General features: G+C 41.5%; 1 protein-coding gene across 2 annotated transcripts in view; it reads left to right on the top strand.

Annotated features, from left to right (window-relative positions):
• The window catches only part of acox3 (acyl-CoA oxidase 3, pristanoyl), a 36,748-nt gene extending 24,734 nt beyond the window's left edge, over positions 1-12,014 (top strand). For both annotated transcript variants that reach the window (XM_031740925.2, XM_031740926.2), the window contains exons 10-19: positions 574-756; positions 2,755-2,874; positions 2,954-3,074; positions 6,079-6,201; positions 6,312-6,425; positions 7,474-7,589; positions 10,154-10,328; positions 10,408-10,475; positions 11,182-11,268; positions 11,473-12,014. In XM_031740925.2, the coding sequence (XP_031596785.1) occupies positions 574-756; positions 2,755-2,874; positions 2,954-3,074; positions 6,079-6,201; positions 6,312-6,425; positions 7,474-7,589; positions 10,154-10,328; positions 10,408-10,475; positions 11,182-11,268; positions 11,473-11,592 (1,227 nt within the window). In that variant the 3' untranslated portion in view covers positions 11,593-12,014. The remainder of the gene's footprint in view (positions 1-573; positions 757-2,754; positions 2,875-2,953; positions 3,075-6,078; positions 6,202-6,311; positions 6,426-7,473; positions 7,590-10,153; positions 10,329-10,407; positions 10,476-11,181; positions 11,269-11,472) is intronic.
• The last annotated feature ends 744 nt before the right edge of the window (positions 12,015-12,758 follow it).

Below are 12,758 nucleotides of genomic sequence, written 5' to 3'. Positions count from 1 at the left end.
TGCAGGGAACCCAATGAAGGCTGCCGCCTCTGATGGTATGTGTACTCAAGGCATGTGCTGACCAGCTTCTGGAAGCCTTCACAAAGATCTTTAACAGAGATCTTTGATGCCAACATCCTACCCTGCCTGGTTTCTGCAATCAGGCTGCAATAATTCTGCCATCAGCAGACTGTGACACTGTGCTTAAAGGTCGATTCAGTTCAATTCAAAGCTTCAGTGTTTCACTGACCTTAATAATCACCTGAAATGTTTAGAACAAAGCAGCACATATTACTGGCATAAATATTCACGCACATGTGTATATTTCTGTCAGAGTACTCTGTGCCTGCCCAGCATTTAAATGGCATGCAGTGGCTGGGACTGCGGGATATAGAAATGAATTAATTCACATTTAAATTTTGATTTTGTATTTTGTGTAAGAACATTAGCAGTGCACTTAAATAATTATTTTATGTTTTCGTATTCAGAAACACAAAAGCAGCAATCCTGTCACGGACCACGCGGCCATTTTATAAAGTAACTGTATATCTTTGCTGTTTTTAATCATTCCTCATCATCTTTTGTCTCTTCCAGGACCCTAAAAAGCGTTTTGGGGCATCTCTTGGTGCCTTATCAGGGGGCAGAGTGTATATCACCAGGATGGCTCTTATCAACCTGAAACTAGCTTTGACAGTTGCTATCCGCTTCTCAGCTGCCAGGAGACAGTTTGGACCCAAAGACACAGAGGAAATTCCTGTGTTAGAGTACCAGTTACAGGTAATAATAATATAGTAAAGGTAACGTTTAGTAGGTAAAATAAGTTTTACCCAGTTTTCTAACTAAATATATTTGTAAAGGTGTTTTTGACATGACATTTTCAATAGATGTTGGGAACAACCTATTCAATTTACTCAAAAAAATCAAACCATAAATGTCTATGAATTAAGCTACGTGTAAAATGACATGTGAAGCAGGGAAAAGGTGTTGAGCACATGAAGGAAGTGAGGTGCCAAATGCATGGAAAGTTAGGACACTGAAATGGTAAATGGCCTGTATTTGTACAGCGCTTTACTAGTCCCTAAGGACCCCAAAGCGCTTTACATATCCAGTCATCCACCCATTCACACACACACACATTCACACACTGGTGATGGCAAGCTACATTGTAGCCACAGCCACCCTGGGGCGCACTGACAGAGGCGAGGCTGCCGGACACTGGCGCCACCGGGCCCTCTGACCACCACCAGTAGGCAACGGGTGAAGTGTCTTGTCCAAGGACACAACGACCGAGACTGTCGGAGCCGGGGCTCGAACCGGCAACCTTCCGATTACAAGACGAACTGCCAACTCTTGAGCCACGATCGCCCCACTGAAGCCTGACAGCTGCTACCTGTCAGTAATTAGAAGGCAGTACTGCCACAATATCAATCAATATCAATATTAATACCAGCTGATTCATTCATAAACAGGTGTCTCATTACCAAGGTGTCACACAGGAAACCTCTCGATGGGTAACCCCAGTGAGCTTTCTGAAGACCTTTGCAACCTTATTGTTGGGAAACATACTGATGTCAATGAGAATTTCCAAACTACTGAAGGCTCGAGTGAGCACATAAACCGTCCACGACCAGGTCCAAGATTTCAGACAGAGGGGTGAAATGAAGAGTTGTCCAAGAGTCAGTGACTACTTGTGGAGAGCTACAGAAAGACCTGGAATCAGCAGATAGACAGCATGTTAGTAAGCGAGCTGCCTGCTCATGTTTGCTGCTCTGATGCTTGACAGGAGGTCTCGTGTGTTACTGAGGCAGGTTATTGGCCAGCAGATGGATGGGTCCGGTCCCTTCTCAGGATCCTTGGGGATCAGGACTGTCCTGCCTTCAGTGTGTGTGCCTCATCTATTAGCAGCTGATTCGTTGGTGTTGCCATGCACTAAGCTAGTCGCATAAAATGTGAAAGATAACACCAAAGTGTACTAATACTATATAATCTATAATCCCCAGTTTAGTTAAATGTTAAAGTTGCACATGCATACAACTGCTCAAACGTAACAGTGGTGTGAAAAACTTTTAACAGGACCTTAGGTTGATTTTTGCATTCCTGGTTTTATTATAATGAGGGAGATGTGCACATTTATGCATGTGATTAAAAACAGCCGTGATTTCAATACTTTCTAATGAATTTCTACCAGGACTGCTGACATTCACTGTTAGAGCCCATCAGATCAGCTTGACTTTCTGAAGTGACTAAAAAGTAGTCAGTTTTACAAAATAATCATTACTTAGGAGCCTTCCATAGATTAGATATTAGATATTAACCACTGTCAGAGCTGTTTTATTCATTTTTATTTTCAGCGTGTTAGGTCTGAGTTGTGGTGAGAAATATTTTTTCTGTTTAGATTTAAAGTTACTGTTTGTAGTACTTTTAAAACTTTTAAATCTTTCCTCTGGGATCAACATCACACTATTGTTAATGAAAATGTGAAAGCAGTTCAACTACTAAATATCCAGAAATTACAAATCTGAACTTTAAATATCCTGAAATTATAAATCCTCACATAAGAAGAATTCAGATACAGTAACGATTAATGTAATGATCTGTATTCTGACATATTGCAGAGTAAATAAAGTTTGGTATATATTCTTAGTTTTCTGAGTTTCCTGAGTCCATCAGTGTATTTTGGGAATCATGTTTTTCATATTGAACAGCAACAGTAAATAAGTGAATGAGTGTGGCTGCTGTTATTATATTCCATGTACTTATTGTGTGTTTTTCTAGCAATGGCGTCTGATTCCATACTTGGCGGCAGCATATGCTCTTGAAAACTTCACCAAATCCATCTTCATGAACTTTGTTGAGTTTCAGATTGGACAAATGATGAAAGACAAAAGTGACACAGTGAGTAAGCTTCAGCATGTGTGTATTTAGAGCGCTCAGTTTGTAATGAAGTAAAGTTTAATATGTCTGTGTTTCTCAGGCAGAGATGGGCAGAGAGATCCATGCAATTAGTTGCTCCAGCAAACCACTGGGATCATGGACTGCTCAAAGAGGCATCCAGGAGTGCCGGGAGGCCTGTGGTGGACACGGATACTTGGCCAGTCAGTCTCTCGCTCTCTGTCTCAATATCACTCCTGCACATGCTCACTTAGGGCTAGCTGTCTCTCAGGAGGGCAGGCAGGTCATCTACTAATCAGAACGTTGGTTTGATCCAAGTCTGCATGTCAGCTATTGTCCAATATATTAATGTTGAACTTAAAATAATCTGCAAAGCCCTCTCAAAAAAGATTAGTGAAGATAACGCCCCTCACAATGCATCCTGACCAAACCGGTTTCATAAAATAGAGGCACTCATCCAAAATACTACATGATTATTACAGAATCTTTTCACTTTAGGCAGCATGTTTCCGGTCATATAAAGGGCCACACACTGGATCTTGTTTTCTCCTTGGATTTAACTATAATTGATGTTTGTGTGGAGGGTTTCCATGTGAGTGACCACAGCTGCATATTTTTTATTTTGTCATTTTATTTGGATCCAAGGCGAATTATAAACCAGGATGCTGCTGAAAGGTTCTCTGCCATGTTTGATGCTGATTTAAACTTATAGTGATGTGGACTCAAATGTTTCATCCTTCAGCAGTCAGTGTAACTCTATTTTACACATAGTGGCACCTCTGGAAACAAGTACCATCCTATGTTTAAATGTTTGTCCTTGGATAAATGAAAATATTAATAATTTGATTATTGCTTCCGATCATATGATTTAAGAAATTAGACAGCATATCAGCCTTTTAGGTCTGTGAAGGTTCTCAGTCATCCAGGTCATCGTAGTCAAAGGAGGTTGCAAAGAAAAGCGTCTGGACTTCTTTAAGTTGCTTGAAGACGTTTCACCTCTCATCCGAGAAGCTTCTTCAGTTCTAAGGTCAAATGGTGGAGAGTCCCAGATTTAAACCCAGTGGGAGTTTCCCCCCAAAGAGGGACAAAAGGACCCCCTGATGATCCTCTAATCGCCTGAGCCAAGGTGTGAAAGTGGGTGTGGGTCCCAATCAGCCAGGGTTTCGGGTGAGCTCATTGTGAAACCTGGCCCCACCTTATCATGCGAATTCCTGAGGTCAGATGGCCCAGGATGTGAGTGGGCGTTAAGGCGTCTGGGGAGGGAACTCAAAACTGGATTATAGATGGCAGACAGCCATCTATGTCCACTGTGAGCGACCTCAGAAACCTCGGTGTCATATTCAACAGTTCAATAGAGCGTAACTCCAAACGGCTGGTTCAGAACTGTTTTTATCATCTAAGGCAGGTGTGTCCAACTCCAGGCCTCGAGGGCCGGAGTCCTGCAGGTTTTAGACGTGTCCTTGATCCAACACATGTCTTGAAGTTCTCCAGAGGCCTGGTAATGAACTAATCATTTGATTCAGGTGTGTTGACCCAGGGTCAGATCTGAAACCTGCAGGACACCGGCCCTCGAGGCCTGGAGTTTGACATCCCTGATCTAAGGATCTTGAGAAATTGAGATGATTCTTCATGCTTTTATTTCATCCTGTTTGGATGATTGTAAAAGTCTCTTTACTTGTTTCTTTAGACTGTGCAGAATGCTGCAGCAAGACTTTCAGTTAGCCCAAACAGAAGGTCACATATCACTCCAGTTTTAGCTTCTCTTTATTGGTGGCCAGTAAAGTTAAAGTTTTGGTTCAGGCTGCCTCTAACTCTGTACAGTCACCGAGCCTGGATCCAGCAAACAGCCCCAGATCATCACATTTCCTCCTCCATGTGTGACAGTTGATGCCACGCACTGTGGAACCATCCTTTCACCTACTCGATGGTGTACAAAGATCCTGTGTGATGAATCGAGGATTTCAAATGTTGATCCATCAGTCCATAAAACCTTCTTCCAGTCTTCAGTAGTCCAAAGGTAGCATTTCATGGCACAGACAAGCCTCTCAGTCTTATTCTGACGTCTGGCTTTCTTGCTGCAGCTCGTCCTGTCAAACCTGCAGCTTGAAGTCTTCTCTTCACAGTAGAAACTGAGACTTGCTCACTACGACCACTATTAAGCTGTGCTTGAAGCTGTTGTCCTGTGAGCCGCCGATTACACAACTGTTAACTATGTGTCTTTGGGTCTGCCAGACCTCTTCCTGTCACAGTTTGTTTCTGAGTGCCTTTTGATGGTGAAGGAATCAATTCACTGATGACTTTCTTTGAAATGTTTCTGTAGGAAAGACCTATATTTTTGAGTGTTATGATGGTCTCTCTCTTCCACTGTTAATTGCTTTTTTTCTCGCCATTTTTGTAGCAACATTGTTCTTCTGTCACTGAGAGAACACCTCGGATGGTTCTGTAGAGAACAGCTGGTTTATTCTCCTGCCTTCTGTCTCTCTGGTGAACCTCCTTGGCTGGCCAAGGCTGGGAGCCTTTGCTTGGCAGTTTCCAAGGCCTCGGGAATGGACAGCTTGCTGTACTTGTTAGGCACCTTCTTTGTTGCACCTTTCTGCAGTTCTGATAGTTGGCTAACTTCCCTCTTTGCTACCTTGATCTTGGCCTCTAGTCTCCTCTATGGAGGGTACTGCTCTTTGTGACTGTTGAACTTGTAGCCAAGCATCTCACTGATCACTGCTGCTGTGGTGTAGATCTGCTGAAATGGCCTCGGTCCGTAGGAGAGAGGAAGAGAGAAATCTAAATCACACCAATCTTTGGTGGGAGCACCCTTTGCCTTCTTCTACGTCCACTTGCACACAGTTTTTGAAGGAACTGGGCTGGTAGGTTTTCCAAACATCTCAGAGAACTAAGCACAGATCAGGATGTCGGCTTCCTCACATCCTTCTGTCTGTAATCCCAGACACACTCGATGATGTTGAGATCAGGGCTGTGTGGGGGCCGGACCATCCAGTACTTCTTGTTCTTATTTACGCTGACGATAGCTCTTCATGACTGGCTGTGTTTGGGCTCATTGTCCTGCTGCAGAATATATTTGGGGCCAATAAACCATCATTTATATCATTTAGCTTTCTTTGTTTGCAGCATTTTTCACACCTGCCTAACACTTGTGCACAGTACTGTATATAAACCAATAGCTAACTGTCAGTGTTTCCTTTTTTATTTCAGTGAATCGGCTGGGTGATCTGCGTGATGACAATGACCCAAACTGCACATACGAAGGAGACAACAACGTACTGCTGCAACAGACCAGCAGCTATTTGCTCTCCTGGCTCCATGCAAAACAGTTTGGTCAGTCCTCTGTTCACCAATAGATTATAAATACCTGCAGTAAAGGTCAATAAATGGGCTGGGTCAGTCACGAGAGCTTCTCTCTTTTGTGTTTGGTTATGGGGGGTCAGATGGTGTGCGGATTGAGTCTCCCTTTCACACCGTGGATTTTCTGGAGGAGTCTCAGGAGATCCTCAAAAGCAGGTTTACTGCACTCACAGTGGACGACTGTGTGGATTCTGCAGGTACGTTACTTTCTGCTACAGCTTCAAATCAACTTTTACATGAGATAGTGGAATTTCTTCCTTTCAGATCCTCTCATATACTAAACCTTTTAAAGCAGAGCGAGATTTGCAAATTAGGTAAATCCCATGTATGATTTTCAATATGTTCCACAAACAAGAGTATAGTGAATTTTAGTCACTTAGACCTGAAATTCAGCTTTACATTAAATGAACAAATACAGTCTGATTGTGATCCGTTCCATTATGTATATCTATATATACGTCATATTTTGATTTTATTTTGAGATAACTGAGATGTTGCTGTCATGTTTATTTGTTCTGTGTATGAAATCTGGACTGATCATCAGGTAATGTTAGAACATTGTTTCATATCTTTTAAATTATTGTGATTCTAAAACATTATGTATACATAAGTGACGACTTTAAAACAGATTAGACAAGTGTGGGGATATTATTGTAGCAGGTCACAGGTGTGTGTGTGTGTGTGTGTGTGTGTGTGTGTGTGTGTGTGTGTGTGTGTGTGTGTGTGTGTGTGTAATCAGGTGTGTGTGTGTGTGTGTTTATTCTTTTTTTTTTTTTTTAAACAAAAGTCATTTAAGTTTTAAAGTTCAACAGTTTAATTGAGCAAATATGACAAACTTTGCCACAAACACAAAAATATGAGTTAAATTCATTTGCCTGCTGACCCAGTAAGAAACAGGCTCCCTCCTCAGGATCTGGGGTCAGTTTCCTTTCTCAGCCCTCTGCTGTGGGCCTGAGAGGACCCCACACTGCACGCTGGTCCTAATCCAACACCATCGATGTGATTACAGAGGGGAGGTGGGGAAAATTTAGGAAAGAATGAAAATAAATAAAAAGGGGAACTGATCGAGACGCATGTGTCTGAGCCTGCTTCTCTGCACTGTAAGCTGCCTGATTGTGATTTATAACAGTTGGCCATAAACATGTAAATGTATCTGCCTTTCTGATGTGACTGGTTCAGCTTGACTACAGACTATATTATTCAAACCTTTCCAGTGTAGCTAACATCCTCCCCTTTGTCTGTCAGTGCCTTTGGCAGCCTATAAGTGGCTTGTGTGTTTCCTGCTGGAGGAGAGTCAGAAGAGGCTGGAACAAGAGCGAGCGTTGGGCAACGATGACTTTGAAGCCCGTAACAACTGCCAAGTAAGACAAACGACTGTGTGCAGACACACACATACACCAAGTTTACATCCAAAACTCTGATTCTGGTGGCATTCAGCATCATATGCTGCTTCACTGGGACTGACTGAAGTTTGGACAGAAACTTGATGCTGTTTATCCAAATCAGACTGAGCTAAAGGTCGTTTGATTTGGATTCATCGAACTGAGATGAACTCGCGTATGAACCCAGTATTTGAGATGACCTGTTACTGAAACAGCCTGTGCTGCTGTCAGTGATGGGCCTTGGAACTTGATTGCCTTTTTTTCTTAGTCAGCAGGAAGATTTTATGGTCTGGGGAAAAGAGTATGAACACTATGAAATGTTCTGCCTGAAGAAACTCTAAGAAAGAGAAACTCTAAGACTACTGAAAACCTTATATCTTCTACTCAGGATGTAAATCATAGTAAACAGATCAGGTCAGAAATATTCAAAGCAGGCTGTGCAGCACCATGATGCAGACATTAACCTGTATCTGCAGTACTGTATATACTGCACCAAAAGTTATAGAAACCAAACGGCTCCCCTGATTCCTCGATCCATGGAGTAGTCAGTAGTGAGGCAGTCAGTGTACTTGATAATATTTGAAATGTGACATTTGGGGACTACAGTGTCAACATCTCTTTCCAGAATGAATGTCTTTGTTTCTCTGGACAGTCCACATCCACAGAACACAATATATACACTGTATATACACTCCCATTACTTTGTGCAGAAGAGCATACTTCTGTCTGCAGTCAGCATAGTTTCCTCCACTGTCTGTTGCTTCTGTCATGTGACCTGGGGTAGAAGGAGACTCCTAAAACAGACGTCAGAGCTTTTCTCTATTTCCTAATATCCATCCATTTCCTCCACTTATCCTTATCAGGGTCATGGGGGGTGGAGCCTATCCAAGCTGCCGCAGGGAGAGAGGCGGGGTACACCCCAGACAGGTTGCCAGTCCATCGGGGGCTAGCATATTTCCTAATGATAAAGCATTTTTGTTCTTAATCAAAGATAAATCAAAATATAACTTTGATCAATATATAAAGAAGAAATGGAGTTTGAAATATCTGTTCTAATGTCTGAGTTTTGCGTGCGTGCGTGCGTGCGTGCGTGCGTGCGTGCGTGCGTGCGTGCGTGCGTGCGTGCGTGCGTGCGTGCGTGCGTGCGTGCGGTGCAGAATGAGGATGAATGCGACACACTAACCTCAGAGAACGTTTGACTTACAGAGAAGTTTATTTTAGGCAACAAGAACGTGCCTGAAATAAACAAATAATAAATAAATAACCTAACAGAGTTTTAAAAAGTAAAAGAAAGTATTACTCTGTATTTGAGCTTAAATGTGATCATGTTCCAGAAATGTTCATGTGAAATTACACAGATCTAATTAGAATTACATAAACTGAGTGAAACATGAAGCCAAATGTGACTGAATGTTTAAACGTGATGTGAACTTGAATTCTGTTAAGAAAAGCAAAGAAACTGTAATGAAGTGATTTTAATGTTTAAACTTTGTCTTAAATCTCAGAGTCAGAGAGAAGTAGAAAAAATGTGGGTGGACACTGATGGTTGGATGGTCAACATGCAAAGATGTGACGTCCAGTAGGAGAGAGGGGGGAGAAAGGGTGAGCAGGTATCAAAGTGGGGTGTAAAATAGATTTGAGCTTCTTCCCTTTTGTCTTCTGTGAGATGAGCAGTTCAGAAGATCTCAGAGGGTCACAGCTGAAAATTGCAGCAGTAGAGGGGGAACTGCAGTCCGACCTGTGCAGTGATTTTCAAATTTTTGGCTTTTCATCTGCTCGTTTTTTCTGTGCTAAAAGCTTAATTCAGAAGGATTTTGATTTACATCATACGACCAGGAGCTTTGCTGTCGGGTGATTATCATCAGTGTGGAATAACGGGATCATTCTGTGCTCATCCTTTCTCCAACCTCTTGTTACCAAACATAATAAGTCAGCATTAGCTCAAAGCAGATTAGTAGATAAGTATAGTTTAGGTGATTTGATTGTTATTCTGTTAGTGCTAAGTTGCTTCAAAGAGTGAACATTCACTTTTTCATCTTTGGTGAAACAGTAAAGGTAGAAGTCTGAATATTATTCTTTAGTGGGACAAATACAGGTTACCCTAGCCATGATAATAAAAAATAACCTTTCCTTGCTGTCCAGGCTACTAAAATCATCCCAGAAATAACAAGTGGGCAGCTACCGCTAACAGATGGGACTGATAGGATCTGATTTAGGCTGGTCAGGTTTCTTCATACCAGGGTGAGCAGGTAGTAGGTAACCCACATCGGCTCCAGTTAAACTCTGCTTTATCTACTGGTAGATAAAGGATCAGGGGTTTAGACTTTTTAAAAAGCCAAAATCAGCTTCCTGTATAGGAGTTTTGTGGGCCTACGGACTGACACGTCCAGTCTTTGTGTCGCTTCTTTATCTCATTAAGACTCTTGAGAGCAGCACCACACCATGAACACCTGCACATGGTTAGATTACAAATCAGCTGTTTATGTGTTTTTATGTCTTCAGTGTACTTACACAGACTTTTAAATGTAAATGTATGTGTACAGGTTTACTACTGCAGGTCACTGGCCATGGCCTACATTGAGCACACCTGCCTGCAGAGATTTCATGAGCTGACCACTAATCAGGACACACCAGCTGGTCTCAGACCAGTATTAAGGAAACTTTGTGCCTTGTATGGGCTGTGGAGCCTCAGCAGCCACATGACAACACTGTACCAGGGTATGTAGTGGGCTCGATGCTGTATACACGGAGAAATCTTCATAATAGTGATGTGGTAACACAGTGTTGTTGTTTCTAGGTAATTACTGGAGTGGACGCAAGCCTGCTGAGCTGGTCCAGATGGCAATCCTCACTCTCTGCTCCCAGGTACACGAGCTGCTACCAAAGACTGAGACAGAAAGAGGGTGGAGCTGTTTATGGCAGATATACAGGAATTTGCTCAAGTATATAGAAATGCATATACATTCCTATGTATAAGGCACAGCTTCACTAATTATCAAAGCAATTACAAATGTGGTTGCTATAATAAGCAAACTTGCGCATTACATACTGTCATGTTTTTGTTCTTTATTTAGCTGTTTGTATTTGTGAGTTAAGAGATGAGGAATAAAAACATATAAGTGGCTCCTTTGACAGAGTAAAGCAGATAATGTTACACATTGATCTTAAACTTGACATTTGACTATTTTGGTACCATGAAAGTCAAAAGTCGGGTATGTTTCAGGGTATGTCCACAACATGTCCCGTCCACCGGAGAAGGCCGTATCCTGGGTCTCAGTCAGGTCTGCGATTCACAACATTTGATTTCTAAACACAAAGACGGCGAAAAAACTCAAAGCTTCAGAATCTGTTGGTGACCTCAAAGTGACTCCATCCATCTTATGGACCCTGTAGTTATACACTGACTCGTATGGTCTAACAGTGCCTTTTTATTGATGTTATCCGTCTCACTTACTTGTGCTCTCCTGTACTTTGGGAATGTCTTCATAGAACAGAAAGACATTGAAGAAATGATGGCTTAGCTGATGCAGATCTTGACCTGACTGTAAAATCTGCTCTGTCTCTCTCATAGCTAAAGGATGATGCAGTAGCCTTAGTGGATGTCCTGGCACCCACTGATTTCATCCTCAACTCACCTATTGGCTGCGCTGATGGACAGGTAAACGCATACAAACACAGAAAATCTAGTTGTATCGTAAAAACTTTGCTGTGCATCAAATTTCAAGGACGTTGAAACATTTCACTTTTATTTATATTTGGCTACATCGTAACACAAGTAATTGCAGCACCCTACAGATAATAAGCATACGAATCCGTGTTAAATAAGTGAAGAAACACTTTTCCACTTGTCCTCTTCCTGCAGATTTACAACCACCTGTGGTCCACAATAATGCAGGGCAGCAAAGTGCTGGAACGTCCATCCTGGTGGAAGGAGTTCTGCTCAGACAAACCTGTGCTTGGATCTCTGCGGCCAAAACTCTAAAACCCAGTCGTGCTCTGCAAAGGATCTCTGCATGTCTGTCCAGTGCCTGAAGTTTGTGTAAAACTTAAAATTCGCTTGGGCTCAAATTCCAGCAATGTTAGGAAATGTTGAACAAGTCTATTAAAAACTTTACAAACTGTGACACTCGAGATTTCAACAAGCTTTCATGAATCCTCTGCTCCATACACCGACATTTTCATTATCATTTAGTTGCACATGAGTGCTTAAACTTTAAGAAAACTGTGTGCTACTCAATAATTAAAATTAGTTGCAGTCCTAAGACCTCGACACGCTTCAGCATTTCTGGTAACATTGTTGTTTGATAGCTGGTATATTTTTATAGTTTTACCATCTCTGCCTCCAGTTTTTCTAACTTGACACCAGAAATGTCGATATGCTGTTTTTTTTTTCATCACGTTTGTAGATCTACACATATACTTGTGTACACGTCTCACTATAACTAGATATAGAAAGATGCATTACACAGTACATACATACACATGTGTATATATCATCAAATAAAATGTGGCGTATCTTCTGTACAAAAACATTCCTTTTCACCCTTTGCTCATATAAATTTTACACAATAAGAAGCTTTTATTTTTTTACATGTCACACTTACATGTTATAGATGGTGAAATAAATGCATTGTAATATTAAACAAAGATAATCAAGTAAATAGAAAATGCAGTTTTTAAATGACAATTTAATTAAGAGAAAAAACCCTGAAGCCTGATTGGTTGTGTCACTTTATGCAGCAAAAACATGAATTTTGCTCTCTAACAAAGAGCAGATTGTTGGGCCATCAGTTCATGCCCTGAGGCTCAGGCGCACTCTGGCTATTCAACAGGACTATGATCCGAAACACGCCCGCAAGTCCACCTCTAAACGACCGAAAAAACGATTTTGGCCAAAGTCCGGATTTAAATCTGACTTAAAACACTCCAGGGTGGCTGATTTCTTTATTTTATTTCATTGCAAAGAAGACCAGGCCTAAGTATACAAAAGTTCCTCCACAGTAAGGTGAAAGACTCACAGCCATTGATTGACATTCTTACTGCACAAACAGTTACCTGGTTTCGGAGGCAATTATTTTATTTTATTTTTTTACACAGGCTTAGGTAAGTTTAGCTTTTTCCCTTTAATAAATGCAATTAATTAACAGC

This window comes from Oreochromis aureus, linkage group 3 (assembly GCF_013358895.1).
Source record: "Oreochromis aureus strain Israel breed Guangdong linkage group 3, ZZ_aureus, whole genome shotgun sequence".
NCBI lineage: Eukaryota > Metazoa > Chordata > Actinopteri > Cichliformes > Cichlidae > Oreochromis > Oreochromis aureus.
Note: the sequence above shows the minus strand (reverse complement) of the source record. Positions and strands in the feature narration are given on the sequence as shown.